Below are 14,974 nucleotides of genomic sequence, written 5' to 3'. Positions count from 1 at the left end.
TTAAGCTGGGTACTTCCTTATGAATGGGAACATCCTCTGAGAGTTTTTCCCAGATTGTCTACTCTGAGTCTGGCCACAGAAATTGACTGTTGCAGTAGTAAAAAATAACATTTGCTACTGTTATTTGGAGAAATATATGACAAATTAACTTAAAAAGAAGTTTTTGAAGTACTTGCAGGTATTATATTCCCTTACCAATGGCAAACTAAATGTAATGGGATAGTCAGAAAAATCTTTGTTGACTCTTCCTTTCTGTTGTCTCTTTCTGCTTCAGCTTTTCAAAGAGAGTCCTGAATTCATTAGGGCCTTGGATGTTTCGATTAAAAGTGTCACTGAGAATTAACCTGAGACTGCTGAGAGCCCCCAGCAAGCCAGGACGACTGTTAGTATTGCAATCTCAGGAATCCATAGTTGCAAAGCACCTTTCCTTGATCCCTTTCCACAAGACAGCTCTGCCTCTGCAAACCCACCGCAACAGATACTGGCTCTATAAAGCGAAGAAATATGGTGTTAGCTGAACTGAGGCAGCAGAAGGAGCTCCCTCCCTAGAGTTTCTACCTTGTCATCTGGGCAGTAGGAATAAGCGAGAGAGAGCAAAGACACCTACAGACAATGGTACATTAGGTGAAAAGCAGTTAGCTAACAGAGTTGCAGTAATAGATTTTAAGGGTAATAAATAGAACAACATACGTGCATATAGTAACCCAGGTGATGGATATGCTGGTGGAATAAACAAGTTCTGAGAAATCCCATTTGTCAATTTTCCTCCTATTAAGAATAACAAACTGAGACACTTATTGGGCACACAGGTTTATTGTCCCTGTACCCGTATCAGGCTAGCGTTTTTAATCAGTGACTTTTATTCTGGAACAGTTGGTTTTTTTCCAGCTTTTCCATCCAGACTTTTGCCTCTGGATTACTTTCTTCCAAAGCTTTCTCTTTTCAGAGAAGCAACAATCTGTATGTCCTCCAGAAGGACACACAAGGACACAGCATATGCTAAAGCTGCTAAATGGATCGGAAGAATGATATGTGTATACACTCATCCCTCTTCATAGAGATTTATGAGCTTAAGCCATGCCAGAACAAGGCTCAGAGTGCAACAGAGACCTTTCCAAAAATTCTTCTGTCGATGTTTCACTGGACCACTTTGGTTCAATGAAACATACTCAAAAGAGTTTGTTAAAACTCTTCTCTTCTTTGGTGTTTGGTTCAGACTGTTGCACAGATGTAATGATGTATAGACCATTTTGCTGAATGCATGCTGTGCCTTTCACTGTATGATTTGTTGGCCTGCAGCCTGCAGAGTGTTACACAACAGGAGAGTAAATGATCGTTTACATTAGAACAAATTGCTGAGGCGTTTAGCTCAATACCATGTCTCCACTTCTTGTTGGTGTCCATTGAGACACTTAAGCTGTTTAAGTTGATGGTAATATCAGCAAAAGAGATGACTTTTTAGGTGAATTGACTTTTTCAGTGCTAAGGATGAATGGCTGAAAGGAGAGGCAAGCAGGTTAAAAAGGAAAGGAGCAGCTGTGGTGGGGTGAGCTTGCTGTTATCAGGGCCCTGCCCAGCTCCCTGGGGCTCTCCCACCCTGCCCACAGCCCAGCCCTGCCCAGCCATGGGCCCCCCAAGCCTATCCATGGTCCCACTTCCTGGCTGGGCCTCAGCCCACCCCCATCCCCAGGGAGGTGCCCAATGCCCAGGGCTGAGGCTGCCCTGGTGCCCCCCAGGTGCCCTGCTCCTGGCTGGGGTGGTGGGATAGTCCCTGGCTGCTGGGTGCTGCCCTGCTACTCTGGAGGAACCTCCAGTGCCTGGGGAGCCCCCAGCCCCTGTGGTGACCTGATGACTTTTCCTGCTGCTGCCAGAGGAATGATGGATGCTGGTGGGATGTGACAGCTCTATTCTAGCTCTCTCCTTTGGTGATAAGGGCATAAATCTGCACCATTATCTGGGAAATGGCTCTCGGCTACAATAACAAGGATCATGACCATGCCGTCTGCTTTGCCTATGAGTAATCTGACTTTATTACCTGTAAGCTGTATTGCTGGTGTTTCTGTGCAAGGCATCCTTTAGCTGATCTAGTGCATTATCACGAGGGAGTAAAAAATGTGAGGACCTGATTGTCTGAAGGGCTGACCTCTGTGGAGGGACTTTTGTTTTCCTTTCTTATCTGAAGCTATTTATAAAGCTATGAGACCTCATAAAGAGCCCTGCCCTTTTTCTTCTGATTAGTTGGCGCTCCGTGCTTTCACAGCCCTGGGGACTCTGGAGCAGGGAACAGAGTGAACTGTTGCGCTTCCTACAGCAGCTCCTTGAGGACCAGCCCATAGCTCTGGCCATTGTAGTAGGAGACTGCCCTTGTTGCAGAGAGCTCACAGGTTACAGATCAAGGCAGATAAAAAGTGGCAGAAAGGAATTATTCTTACTATCACCACAGCTACTGTGGAAATGCAAAGGAATGTTACCATCTGTCTCAGCTCTTAAATCCATCTAGAGTATTCAATATCCTTGTCTTCTGCATTATGTAACTCATAGGCACAAACATAATCTTCAGGTAAGTCTTTTTCCTCTTCACAAGTCTTCAGTAATCATTCCTATACAACCCGAAGATTGTGCTGAAATAGTAATTTGCTTTTAGTTAACTCTGTAGTAGTTGACTTGCTTAAGTGTTAGATTCAGGGTGTTGAAGGTCTACACGCCCAGGGCTGAACGTAACAAGAAGACTGAGTGGGAGGCAGAGCTGTGGCAGGCCTGGGACAATGGGCTCTTAGCAAATGTGTGTGAGTAGCAGCTGCTACTGTGACTGTTGCTCTCTCCCAAGAAGAGGGATTGCAAGTCCAGGGCAGCATCAGTGACTGGAAGATGGGCATCAGGAATGAACTCTAGGAATCACAGTGGCTGTATGCACATCTTGCTGTTTTCCTTACATGTCTTTAATTTTCTGTTGACAGTTTTTCACAGGATTAATAACTTCAGTGCATCAATTTATATTATAGGAACCATGTCCTCTGCCAGTAGCAAAACACAGCCATTTTGGCAGATGACTGTGTAGACCGTGCAGGCTGTTAGGTAAAACCACAGCAATGCAAAGCACTCTTGCTGCCACAGGATTTTTGTGTTTGAGGAAGGAAGATACTTCATAAAACAGGTTTTCAACCTAAGACTTTTTAGATTACTCTCTGGAGGATCTTGTTAAGTAAATTCTAAGGGCACGTATAGTCTCAACTGGTTGCCTCCCTGATCAGGAGGTAATTCACGGAGGAAACAAAACCTGTGGATTCCTGCTCTTGCTTTGGATGCAGGGTTTCAATAATGTGTGACCAGACAGAAAATAAGGTTGCAGTTAACAAACTTCAGCCGAGTCTAGTATTATTATGCTGGGGCAATGGCCAAATATTTGATGTCTCTTCAAGTTTGTTGAGTCTGTTAGCTTATGTATTTGTCATCAGTATCTACTGAGTGTCAGATGTCTTGGATCTTACTTTGCATTAATTCTCATGTGTGCTTCCTTGTGCTTTTACTGTCATCTGGGTTAGATACATATTGCCGCAAACTTGTTCTGTTATCCAAAACGAGAGGGCATTTGCTGAGATGACCAAGAACCTTCCCATGAAACAGTTTTTTGTTAGAAAATACTGATTTTATTGAAACTTTTTGCTGATTGATACATTCCAGTTTTAACATGCAAAGCTTAGCTTCATAGAAATATTTCTGCTTAAGATACATTACACGTCTATTGCAGAGCAGTCTGTTACTCCAAGTTGGTATTTTGGCTTTGGGCATGGGAAGTGCAAGATCAAGTCTGTGCTCTTTTGAATTCAGATAATAGACTTGTACTTGTACCTCCCGTATCTTAGGGTATGTGCTAAATCCTGTGGGGTATTCTGAAATTATTCTTTTTGAACAACTGAATTTTGAATTCAACAATTTTGACCTTTGAAAACAGTCTCTGTTGCTGGATCAGTTTCTGTCATCATAAATACAAACCTAGGAGAGGATTTAGATCTAAGCATCCAAACATCTTTACCACTGAGAGGTATGGAGAAATATAGAAAGCAGGAAAGGTACGATTCTCTGGTTTGGGCTTTTTCTTCCAGAAACATGTTTTTCAGGATCTTGTTTTTTGTCCTGATAGGAGGTCACGAACATTCTGGAAATCTTAATTTTTCATGGAATGGGAAAATTCTTTCTCTGCAGCCTGACAGGTGAACTTCTGCAGAGATAGGAGATGCTGTTGAACTTGACTCACGTAACTCAGAACATTCTGGTTCATGGCCAGGGCGTAGCATGTCTAGCCCAGTTCTTCAAAACAGTACCAGAGGTGTGAAAACACCCTGTATGTCAGTGAACAGGAATCATGACTAAAAATGCTTTCTTAAAACTACCATTTCTATTCAAATACTTGTACATATTTTTATTTAACCTTAGGAGTATGGACTTTGTCATATATAAATAAATGAATCACCTTTTAAACATTAGTTCTGGTTGTCCGTCTGGAAGATGTCAGAGTTGCTGAGGTTAGTATTGTTGATTACTGTTATGTGACATGCAGAGTTAAATGAGACATTTGCCCAGCCTCTTTACCTTGTTTTCTGATTTGCAGTGATACCAAATAATGTGCTTTATGTATGTCTCTTTAGGGTCTGATCACCTTCGAGAGAAAGATGGACTATGGGCTGTGCTAGTTTGGCTTTCAATCCTAGCAGCTCGAAAGCAGAGTGTGGAGGAGATTGTCAGGGATCACTGGACAAAATTTGGCCGGCACTACTACTGCAGGTGAGAAAAATGAGATAAAAGCACAGGAACAGTGCAGTTGATATGACAATTATGCAGTTGATAGGCCAATTCTGTTTCAACAATGGCTTGTTTAACTGTACTCAGCTGCCTTAGGTGTGCATTTGCTGTGTTCACAGAATGAAAATCTGCCACAGATTGCCACTGTTCAGTAGGCAGGTTTTTTCTGATGAGTAAATGAGCAGCAGCAGTTATTTACTTACTGAAGGAGCAGCGTGTATATGTCACTTCCAGTACATGAGTAGTTGAATTTTCTGATATTGAATAGCAGAAAGATTTTGAGTTATTTGCTTGTGGAATCTGTAGGCATAGCTCATTACACAGTGTTTTAAAAAAAAATTAAAATCCCAGCAAGATTTACTCCTGCGTTTGTTTCTGTATCTACTTCCATGTGACAGTGTTTTAGTGAGAATTGGAGCTATACTTTCTTTTAATTCAGGAGAACTCCTCCATAGATCTGAACATTTACTCATTTTTATTAAGGTCTCAAAAGGGTGAATTCTGTCATGTACATCTTAGCTTCTGTCTCTGTCTTTCTCTCAGAATAGACTTAATCCAGAGGAGCTCACATATCCATAAGCTCTTTTGCACACAGCTGTTCCTCAAAACTTGTAGCAAAGTTTTCCCTATTTCATTTGGCTATTGAGCACTGCACTGGCTGTTTCCTCAGTCTCAGAAAGCTAGCTGTGTATCAATGATGTTTTCTGTGCTACTTTAGAAACTCTGCATTTTCTAAATGATTTCTGTTGACTCAGAGTCAGGGGGCCAGTCTAGAACCGTGGTGCACACACACAGTGGTCAGATTGCGCAGGACTTGCATGTGTGTGCTGGTTTAGTTTGCAATCAGTAATTCAGTGGTCCACCCCTGATTTTTGAAGTAAGCAGTAAATTGCTAATTGTGGGTGTATTGAGTTCTGTAAAAGCAGAACTGTTTTCTTGGCTGTAGGGGACTTACTTCTTGGATCTACTTTTTTTATGTGTGTGCAAGGTTTGACTATGAAGCCCTGGAACCCAGAACAGCATATTTCATCATGAGAGACCTGGAAGCTTTGATCACTGACAAATCGTTCAGCCATCAGCAGTTTGCTGTGGGTAACAGTATCTACAGTGTGGAAAGAACAGACAGCTTTGAGTACATAGATCCTGTGGATGGCACTGTGACCAAAAGACAGGTACGACTGTAGTGATGGAGCGGCGAAGTTTTGCAACTGTCATATTGTCTCTGACAGTGTTGTTTCTAACGTTCAGCTGGCAAGCCTCTACATTTATTTATAGGATGGTGTTTTCTTTGCTCTGATAGATACTGCATTTCCTACTTAAGAGTAGCGTGGTCCAGATAAGATAATCTACCTCTGTTTTAGCTTGCACTTGCTGCGCATAACTGGAGGCAGTAGTGTCAAAGAGAATGTAGGAGGGGGGATGGAGTCCCTGTTGACAACAGTGCACCTATAGAGAGCGTTCCTTTTCCTGAACAATGTGAAGTGTCATGTACAAAGGCAGTCTTTCCTTTTCCTACTTTCTATCTGAAATCTCTACTTGCTATATAAATTACAAAAACAGTTAAAATTTTCTTGCCCTTGGTTGCATAATTAAGGCACAATATCGGTTGTAGCCAACAGCATGCAGAAGGCTTTGGTGGATTGTACTGTATGTGGGCACATCTGACTTCTCTAGCCCAAATGACCAGTTCTGTGTTCATTCTGGGCTGTGTCTTAATGAGATTCCTTAGCTATCAAGAACTGCAGTTCAAAGCGAGTCTTCAGTGTTTTGAAATTAACGATGTGCTCAAAACTAACCATGTATTTTTGCCAGGTGTAAATGTGTATTCAAATATCCTGATTATGGGCTATGACTCATACTAAAATGTGTTCTGGTTTTATGCTTTTTATTTTTATTTTCTTAGTTTCTCTGGTTTGTAAATTACTTGACCTGACCAGACCCTAGCAAATGATATTAGAAGCCATTAAAACTATTGTCATGCCATTCTGCTCAGAGTCTTTATAGTTTCCATTCATCTTTGCATACAGGAAATATAAGCAGCCCACCTGCTGCTGAGCTACTTTCTTTGCGCATATTACTGCTGAAACAAGATACAAGGATAATGTCATATCCAAGTCCACTGGAAAATTACAGGCACGGCAGACTTGTGGCCCTTGTACTTTTTAAAAAACAGGTTGTGAATTTTTGGTGCACTTTTCTTTCCCTTAATTTTCATCCAAAGCTCTTGTCCTAAATTGGAATACAATTGCTAACCATATCAACATGTAACACAAACAGAGAAACATGACTTGGCCTGTTTTCAGATGGACTCTGAAAGTGAGCCCATAAAACCAGAAAGCATGTCTTTTCATATGGAGAAGCACGTATTTATTGAGAGTACAGTTCAACCAGTTTGTCTTTTGGCAAGGACATATTCGTAGCTCCATGTGTCTGCAGCCTCAGTGGGATTCTCCAAGCACAATAAAATAAGAGAGGACATTGATCCATGTGAATGAAACAACAGTTCACTGCTGCCATTTTCCTCAAGCAGTTTGCTCTTCATGTAAATGCAGATGCCTCTTTCTGACTGTCACGAGCTTCACATGTATTTTCCAGCTGTGTTTTCAGGAACCTGTTCAAAGTTTTGCTTCCCAATAGGTAGGGGGGAGAGATTTATATTCAATGTAACTGCGTTATGTCTCATGAATGAGAAGTGGGTTACATGATAGCTAATCAGTGTTAATAAACAGCAGGTTCAGAAAACAAATACAGCAACAACAAAATAGGCAGCAAACAATATGCCCAGACTGTAGCTTCTAATTCATTCTGATTATTGATACCCATGAATATTGTTTAACACAGTGCAATAATAAGGAATAAAATTAAATGAAATGTTCTGCTGTTCTTGAAGACTGTTTTCATTTTTAAAGTCCTATAATGCTAGCCTGTGCATACCTGAGCACATAACAGTGCTGCTCCTGACGATCCTGCAAGCCAGAAATGGGACAATTTGCATTTTTGTGTGCAATTTGAATTAGAAGGATGAGAAGTACAAGTTGCCATTGTAATGGTTAACTTTGAGCTCTTTAATGAAGCATTCTTACGTTCTGAGATTCACAGAATGAAACTGGAGCTTTGTTATTAAAAGTTCGTTAATGTTTTCTCACTGCTTTGTTAGATTTGGGATGCAGAGGGCTCTGCATATAGTCTTGGGGTTTTTTTTGCATTTCAGTTTGAGCAAGAGTCAGGAAGCAGGCATTGGAATAGTTGGAAAAGAATTTATTTCAGAATAAATCCAGATATCTCCAGAGATAAGGCAAAAATTCTTCTCTGTTCAGAATGATATTTCGATTATGTATCAGCAATAATGTGTTTCCTGTCAGAGTAGCAAGTGTGGCCTGCTGTGCCTAGGGGACACTCAAGGGTCCATAGAGGAGCAAATAAAAATTGTGATAATTGCAGTATTTTGAAGTAAAAGTATAGCCATTTTACATGGCTATACCTAATATAATTACCTCCTAATTTATGTACATGTCTCTGTGTCTAACATTTTGCTGCTAGGCTAGATTTTCTATTGATCTTACTTCCTGCCATTAAACGTTAATAATATTTTTCAAAATCCTAAGAAATTTTGCTTTAAGTTTGCTGCTTATTCTCGTGCATGCTAACTTATCATGCTGATTTATTATTATTTATTTAATTATTAAATTGGCAACTGAAAAAAACCCCAAACCACTGGAAACAAAACTACAAAGTACAATATGTAGTAGATTTAGTGCTTCATAGATACTAACACATCAGTAGGCTGTTTAGCTGGATTGTAATGTAAACAGAAATCTCTCTGAAGCTCCGTCTCCATCACAGCAGCTTCAAAGCCAGTGGGTTAACCATGGAACATAATTTTGTTTCAGAGTTTCCACACACCTCATTAATATCCATTAGCAGGCCCGATTTGCCTAAAATAAATATCTGCAGATGTTCCGTGTGGGAGCTGTACTGAGGCTTTTCATCTGCTTCCTCCCGGAAAAAAAATTTATCTGTTCCCATAAGAAAACATTATTCTTGTTAGTGACAAATACTGTGTTCTGTTTTATTAAAACTGGAAGTTTTTCAGTCCTGTGGGCTTTTCAGTGTGTTACTCTTCTTTCTTTTCTTATTGCATCATTTATAATTCTGCATATAAAATTTTATGTTTCGTGGACCTGATACTGTCTGTATAAGAAATAGCAAAAATGTGGCTTTAAATTAATGGAGCTTAATTCAGCTGAAAAAATACCACCATAACAAACAATAAATAGGCTGCTTGCAATTTCACCAGTTTGCTTTGACCTTGCTGACCACAGAAGCTCAAAAACTTTTGGGAAGGAAAACGTTTATATGTTAGACTGGGTATTCTGTAAGAAGCAGGGAAAACCTGTTTGGTTTTTGTCTTTACACAAGGTGCAGAGTCATGGGTTATTCTCCAGGCAATGCTGTTTCATATTTATTTGGTAACAGTGTTTTTGGCTGGGATTTTTTGGCTTTAACAAATGTTTGTAACTCACAGATTTTAGATATAATTTCCAAATTACAGTGAGGAATACAAAAAATTAATAGCTCTCATTAATTTCTGTGTCCTTCCTGAGGAAAAAGCTTTGCTAGTGCTTAAGTCACTGTTTCCAAGGGATAGTCAAAAGTCAGATTTTTTGCTGCTGGGCTCTGAAAAATGAGTTAAACTAAATCCCCAAGTGCAAATATCATGACTTTAAAAGTTGACTTTGACAGTTCAGCTCTAAAGGCCATTGTTTCCCTAGCATATGATTTCTCCCTGCCATTTAGGATTATTGTTTTAAGGAGTACAGCCACTGTGTCTCTAATTCCCTTTTATAGAGTATTTTCAGCTGTATGGCAGGAATCCTACTCTTACAGACAAATATTAACTGCCATCATGCATGTGTAAAAATCAATAATGTCTGTCATATATCCCTGAGAAATGCAAAATTAATAGAATAATAAGCTCAGAAATAGTACAGTGAACTGTCTGAATGCGGGGTGTGTGTCTACATATGTTGCATAAACATCCCAAGTGCCATTAACTGTAGCATCAAACTGGCTGCAGATGCTGTGGTTCAGTGGAGCATTTTTGCATCATAAAGTTAGGGAAGAGTTATGAGGAGTGTTTATAAATGCTTTTTATTCTGAAGAATGTAATTTAATGAGTGGTGAGACTTCAGATGTGCTAAACCAGGTAACAATGTGTTATTGTTATTATTGCCAGATAAACATGGAGTGTGCAGAAGAGTATTTAAGTGGTCTAGCTAGTCATGTCATTGTGGGCGTTGCTTCTGGCTGGAGCAGGCATGTAAAATGCCTGTTTAGTCTTTGGAGGGGAAGACACATGTTCACGCTTTCATCTTGTGCAGATATGTTAGACTCCCTTCCTTCTCTCTTAAAGCTAATTGACATTAATGGTCCATACTTCGAGCTGCTGGTCCTGGGTTTGACAAGGATTTGAAACAAACTATACCCAGAACTGCAAAACTCTTCAATTTATGTTCTTTCTTTTCACTGTCATAAGGTTAAGTGTAATATGCAATCAGCAAGAGACAACCCCTTGCTCACAGGATCAGTTCATAACAAGCTGTGTGTATAATCGAAGATGAAATATTGATTCCAGTGAAATCAAGGGCAGAACTCCCATCAGCATCAGTTGAACCATATCATTTCAAAGTTGGCTTAATAGCAAATATTAGAAAAACAGGCTCTAAAGCTCAATCATCTGAAAGCAAGATTCCCTTTGTCACTTATGCTGTACATGTTGAGACTACTAGATAAATTTATGTTGCTGATACATGTTAAAATTAATATAATATATGATACTAGCAGCTGAAAAATGTTCATGGTATCACCAAAGCCTAGCGATGGAAAACATCTCTTAGGCCATCCAATCCAGCCCTTTATCCATATGGGATATTTTTCTGTTGTATGTTTTCTAGTGTTAATGGGCATTACACAGGAAGGAGATGGACCTGTTGGAGCAGGTCCAGAGGAGGGCCACAAAAACGATCAGAGGGCTGGAGCACCTCTCCTGTGAGGACAGGCTGAGAGGGTTGGGGTTGTTCAGCCTGGAGAAGCACTTGAAAGGGGATAGTAAGAAAGATGAGGACGAACTTTTTAGCAGGGCCTGTGGTGATAGGACATGGGGTAATGATTTTAAACTAAAGGAGGGTAGATTCAGACTCAATAGAAGGAAGAATTTTTTATGATGAGTGTGGTGAAGTACTGGCACCGGCTGCCCAGAGAGGTGGTAGATGCCCTATCCCTGGACACATTCAAGGCCAGGCTGGACGGGGCTCTGAGCAACCTGATCTAGTTGAAGGTGTCCCTGCTTATTGCAGGGGGGTTGGACTAGCTGACCTTTCAAAGTTCCTTCCAACCCATACCACTCTGTGATTCCATGATTATCAACCAAACAATGCTTTACATGGTGCTGAAGATGTTTTGGCATATACCTGAGGAAACAAAGGTTTCTACTTAAGAATATTGAAACACTGTGTTGCTAACATCAGTGTGTTCTCAAGCTGCTGATAAAACTGGAAGAATTAAATGCTTCTCTCTTAATTCTCTCATTTTTTACTGGTTTACTGCCCCTTAAACAAAAGTAGCAAGGATCCCAGTTTATGCACTAGGCATTTGCCAACAGCAGGACTGAAAAGGGAAGTAAAGTTCAGTGGCGTAGCAGGGGTGGCATTTAGCCTAAGGGTACCATTTATGGAAAGGGAACCACACTGTTGTGTTAGTGCAGCATTGGTAGAGTATTAAAACACTGCAACTGTTTAACCGTGCAATTTAGTCCTTTAGCATTAATGACCTTCCTGTACAGAAAATTTGTTGACTGTGGATCCAAGTATATGGTATGTGGTCTGTAAAAGAATGTGTTCATATATACAGTACAAAAGGGGGAGGAGATAAAAAAAAGAGGTGAAGATGGGACCAAAGGGCAAAATCACAGTTAATGAATAATAAATGCTTTTTATTCTACACACAGTTAATGGGCATTAACTAGTGTACTTGAAATTACTTAACACCTTAAGTTAAGTTTCCCAAGTTGTACTACAGACCCTTTTTGAAATTCTCTTATTCAGATATTGATGCATGGTCTTTGAGGGGTAGCAACTGATCCTGTCTTTTGTGTTTACTGTGGACAACTGGTTTTTGATCCTGGGATCCTGTAGCTGTATCTTACGACACTGATCCTTGCTGATCTTATAACAGTTTCTCAGGCCATTGATTTTGTGCTCTGCTACAGAGAACATGAACAAATCAGCTAAAGAAAATAAAACCAGCAGTAAGAGATTCCTTGTTATGAGGAGTGGGAGGGAATACACAAGGACATTTATAGTCTTTAGAGATGGGGAAAAGAGTAATAAATGAGTTGTTCAAAGTTACAGGGAAAAGGAAATTGCATCCAAATGACTCTTCCTTTCACTTTTTATTTTGAAGCAGGAAGCTGTGATTTCTAAAGGTACTGCCACCTTACATATATGCTACTCCTTCTTCTCCTATAGGGGCTGCGGATTATTTTTTCAGATGCTTCCAGGCTCATTTTCAGAATGAGTGCTTCTAGCCATGTGAGAGCTACTCTCCGGATCTATGCAGAGAGTTATGAAAAGGATCCTAGCCAACACAATAAGGAACCACAGGTAATGCAATAGCATTGTAATCAGTCAATAAGTAATGCACTTCCTCTATAATAGCATGGCTATAGGTTTTCATCTTTAATCAGAAGGAACACTTAGCACTTTGACCTCTGTTTACTGTGGTTTTGAGTGATTTTCCTAATCGTGTGACTGTACACATTTTGAGGCAGGACCAGCAGTTTTAATACATGTTTGTGTAATATCTAACACAACAGGAATGTCAAGGGCTGAGATGCCTGATGATAAAGGCTGGGCAATGACTTTTATTCTATTAAGAGAAGTCATGCTACTTTTAATTTTTCACTGATATTTTCCAAATGTTGTAATGTGAGTTATAGATTAATATTTAAAAAAATATCTAGGGATCACTTAGTTATGGCATCCCAGGGATTCCTCACGATGAAAGTACAGATAGGAAATACTGATGCCAGAGTCTAAACAATGTAGGGATTCCTTGTAAGGTAAAGACTTGCAGCTGTCTGAGAATTATCTGTTATCCTAACCAGACTCTTTCCTAGGAAGAGTGAAGGTTGACAGCAAGTTGCAGTACAGTTCAGCAGATGCCTAAAACAATTCACAATATAAATCATATTTCATCATCAGATTTTTCCCAGTAAACACCTTCATGCTGTGATATACAACAAGAGAGGACTAAGGATATTTCATGGAAGAGAGGATGAGCATTTGACTTGTAGTAAATCAAAGCCCTGTAGTTTGTAGTACTATGCAGTTGTGTGTTCATGATTGGAATGCAAATGCAAATTTCCCAAAGCATAAAAGCAGTCAAATGAATTTGAACCCTAGGTAAATGTTTGACATTGTTTTTTCACTGGATTCCCACCATAAATTCGGTGAGTTTCTTCGTATGCTAGTAAACAAATTGTCATGAGACAACAGTCATAAGAAGTGCTTCAGTTTTTCCAGAAGTGTTGCAGACTCTGTTCCTGCAGATATAGATATGATCTATTAATTTTATTTGCTTTTTCTTAAAGTAACAGTTTGCATCCTCAGTAACTCCTTGCATAGAATACTTGTAATGTTAAGCTTCCAACAGAGTAAAGTACCATTTTTTAGCGGTTTTGTTGTTTTTCAGTGCATTCAGGTTTAGCCAACTGGCAGGGTCATAAATATATTTTGACCAATGAAGAACACTGCTACAACCCCATTCAATCTTGCTACTGTATTGGGTTTATGTGGCAAGGCTTTGGTAGCAGGGGGGCTTCAGGGATTGCTTCTTTGAGAAGACACCAGAAGCTGTGCCCATGTCAAACAGAGACAATTCCAGCTGGCTCCTAGATGGACCCACCACTGGCCAAAGCTGGGCAAATCAGTGATGTTGGTTGTCCCTCTGTGATAACGTATTTAAGAAGGATGAAAAATGCTATGCAACAGCAGCAGGGAGGGAGAAGTGAGAATATGTGGGAGAAACAACTATGCAGACACTAAGGTTAGTGAAGGGGCGGGGAGTGATACAGTGGCTTGGTGGGCACCTGGTGGTCAGCCAAGGTCAACCCACCACAGGTATGTCAAATTTTGTTATAGCACAGATTGTTTATCAGTTGCAATTAAGCTGACCATTTTAAATATGGTTCTTTGTGCTATGTAGGCAAGGCATAGATGAAATCAAAATAAGACATGGTAAGAGACAGACTAAGAGCTCATTTTAGAAATTTGCAGTAGACTTAGAGTAACCTTATGATATGTGACACAAAAAGTGTGATCTGAACGTGTTTCCTCTCTAATGAATCCCAGCAATAAAGTACTAGAAAACAATACTTGCAGAATTCATCTCGCTAGACTTCTGATGATTTAATTAAAATTGAGAACGTGCCTTTTAAATTGGAATCCTTTTTGTATCAATGGATTGTGCTACTGGTTACAAGTATGTGATATGAGAGAAGTGACATGCTGACAGAGTTTAGGCTTGTGTGTCTCCCAGAGTAACCTACCATCAATGCCCAGTATTTAACACTTTTTTTTTTTTTTAAATGAGTGGAAAACAGCAAATGTTCTCAGTGAATTTTCCACTTGTGAAGAGACTATATTGAGGGAGCAGAGGTTATCCTCAGAAAATGAGGAATGTGCTGCCCTCCTGTTACATTTCATCTCTGTTCTGCACGGATTTGCTTAAAAGAGGTGCATAAAGTCCACTGCAAGGTCTAGTGACCTCACCAGCAACACAGACTGTGTCCAGGGAGCAGCAAGAATGGCACCCAGAGCAGCTACAGCAAAGCCAGTGCCCTCATTGTCCAGGGGACAGTCCCACAGCAGCGAAGTGGAGCAGGCAGAGCAAGGCTCTGGTAACAAGCCCTATCGACCATCCCAGACAAAGCAAGCGATGGGTCGGATTCAGGGTCCAGGTTCAGCATCCATCTGGAGGAGCAGGAGATTGGACCAGAGACAGGGCTGGAGACAAGGCAACAGTGTGGGTCTATCCAGAAGGCAGGGTCAAAGTCAGAACTGGAGACAAGCTAGAATGTACATCCAAGGGGATCTTCAGGGAGAGAAGCTACCTT

At 40.3% G+C, this 14,974-nt stretch overlaps 1 protein-coding gene across 1 annotated transcript in view; it reads left to right on the top strand.

Moving 5' to 3' along the window:
* Positions 1–14,974, top strand: part of PGM5 (phosphoglucomutase 5) — an 85,307-nt gene that overhangs the window by 55,959 nt on the left and 14,374 nt on the right. The window contains exons 8-10 of the mRNA XM_064438062.1: positions 4,647–4,782; positions 5,789–5,972; positions 12,327–12,461. Coding sequence (XP_064294132.1) covers positions 4,647–4,782; positions 5,789–5,972; positions 12,327–12,461 — 455 coding nt within the window. The remainder of the gene's footprint in view (positions 1–4,646; positions 4,783–5,788; positions 5,973–12,326; positions 12,462–14,974) is intronic.

Source organism: Phalacrocorax carbo, chromosome Z (genome assembly GCF_963921805.1).
Source record: "Phalacrocorax carbo chromosome Z, bPhaCar2.1, whole genome shotgun sequence".
Lineage (NCBI taxonomy): Eukaryota > Metazoa > Chordata > Aves > Suliformes > Phalacrocoracidae > Phalacrocorax > Phalacrocorax carbo.
This window is presented reverse-complemented; position numbering and strand designations above follow the sequence as displayed.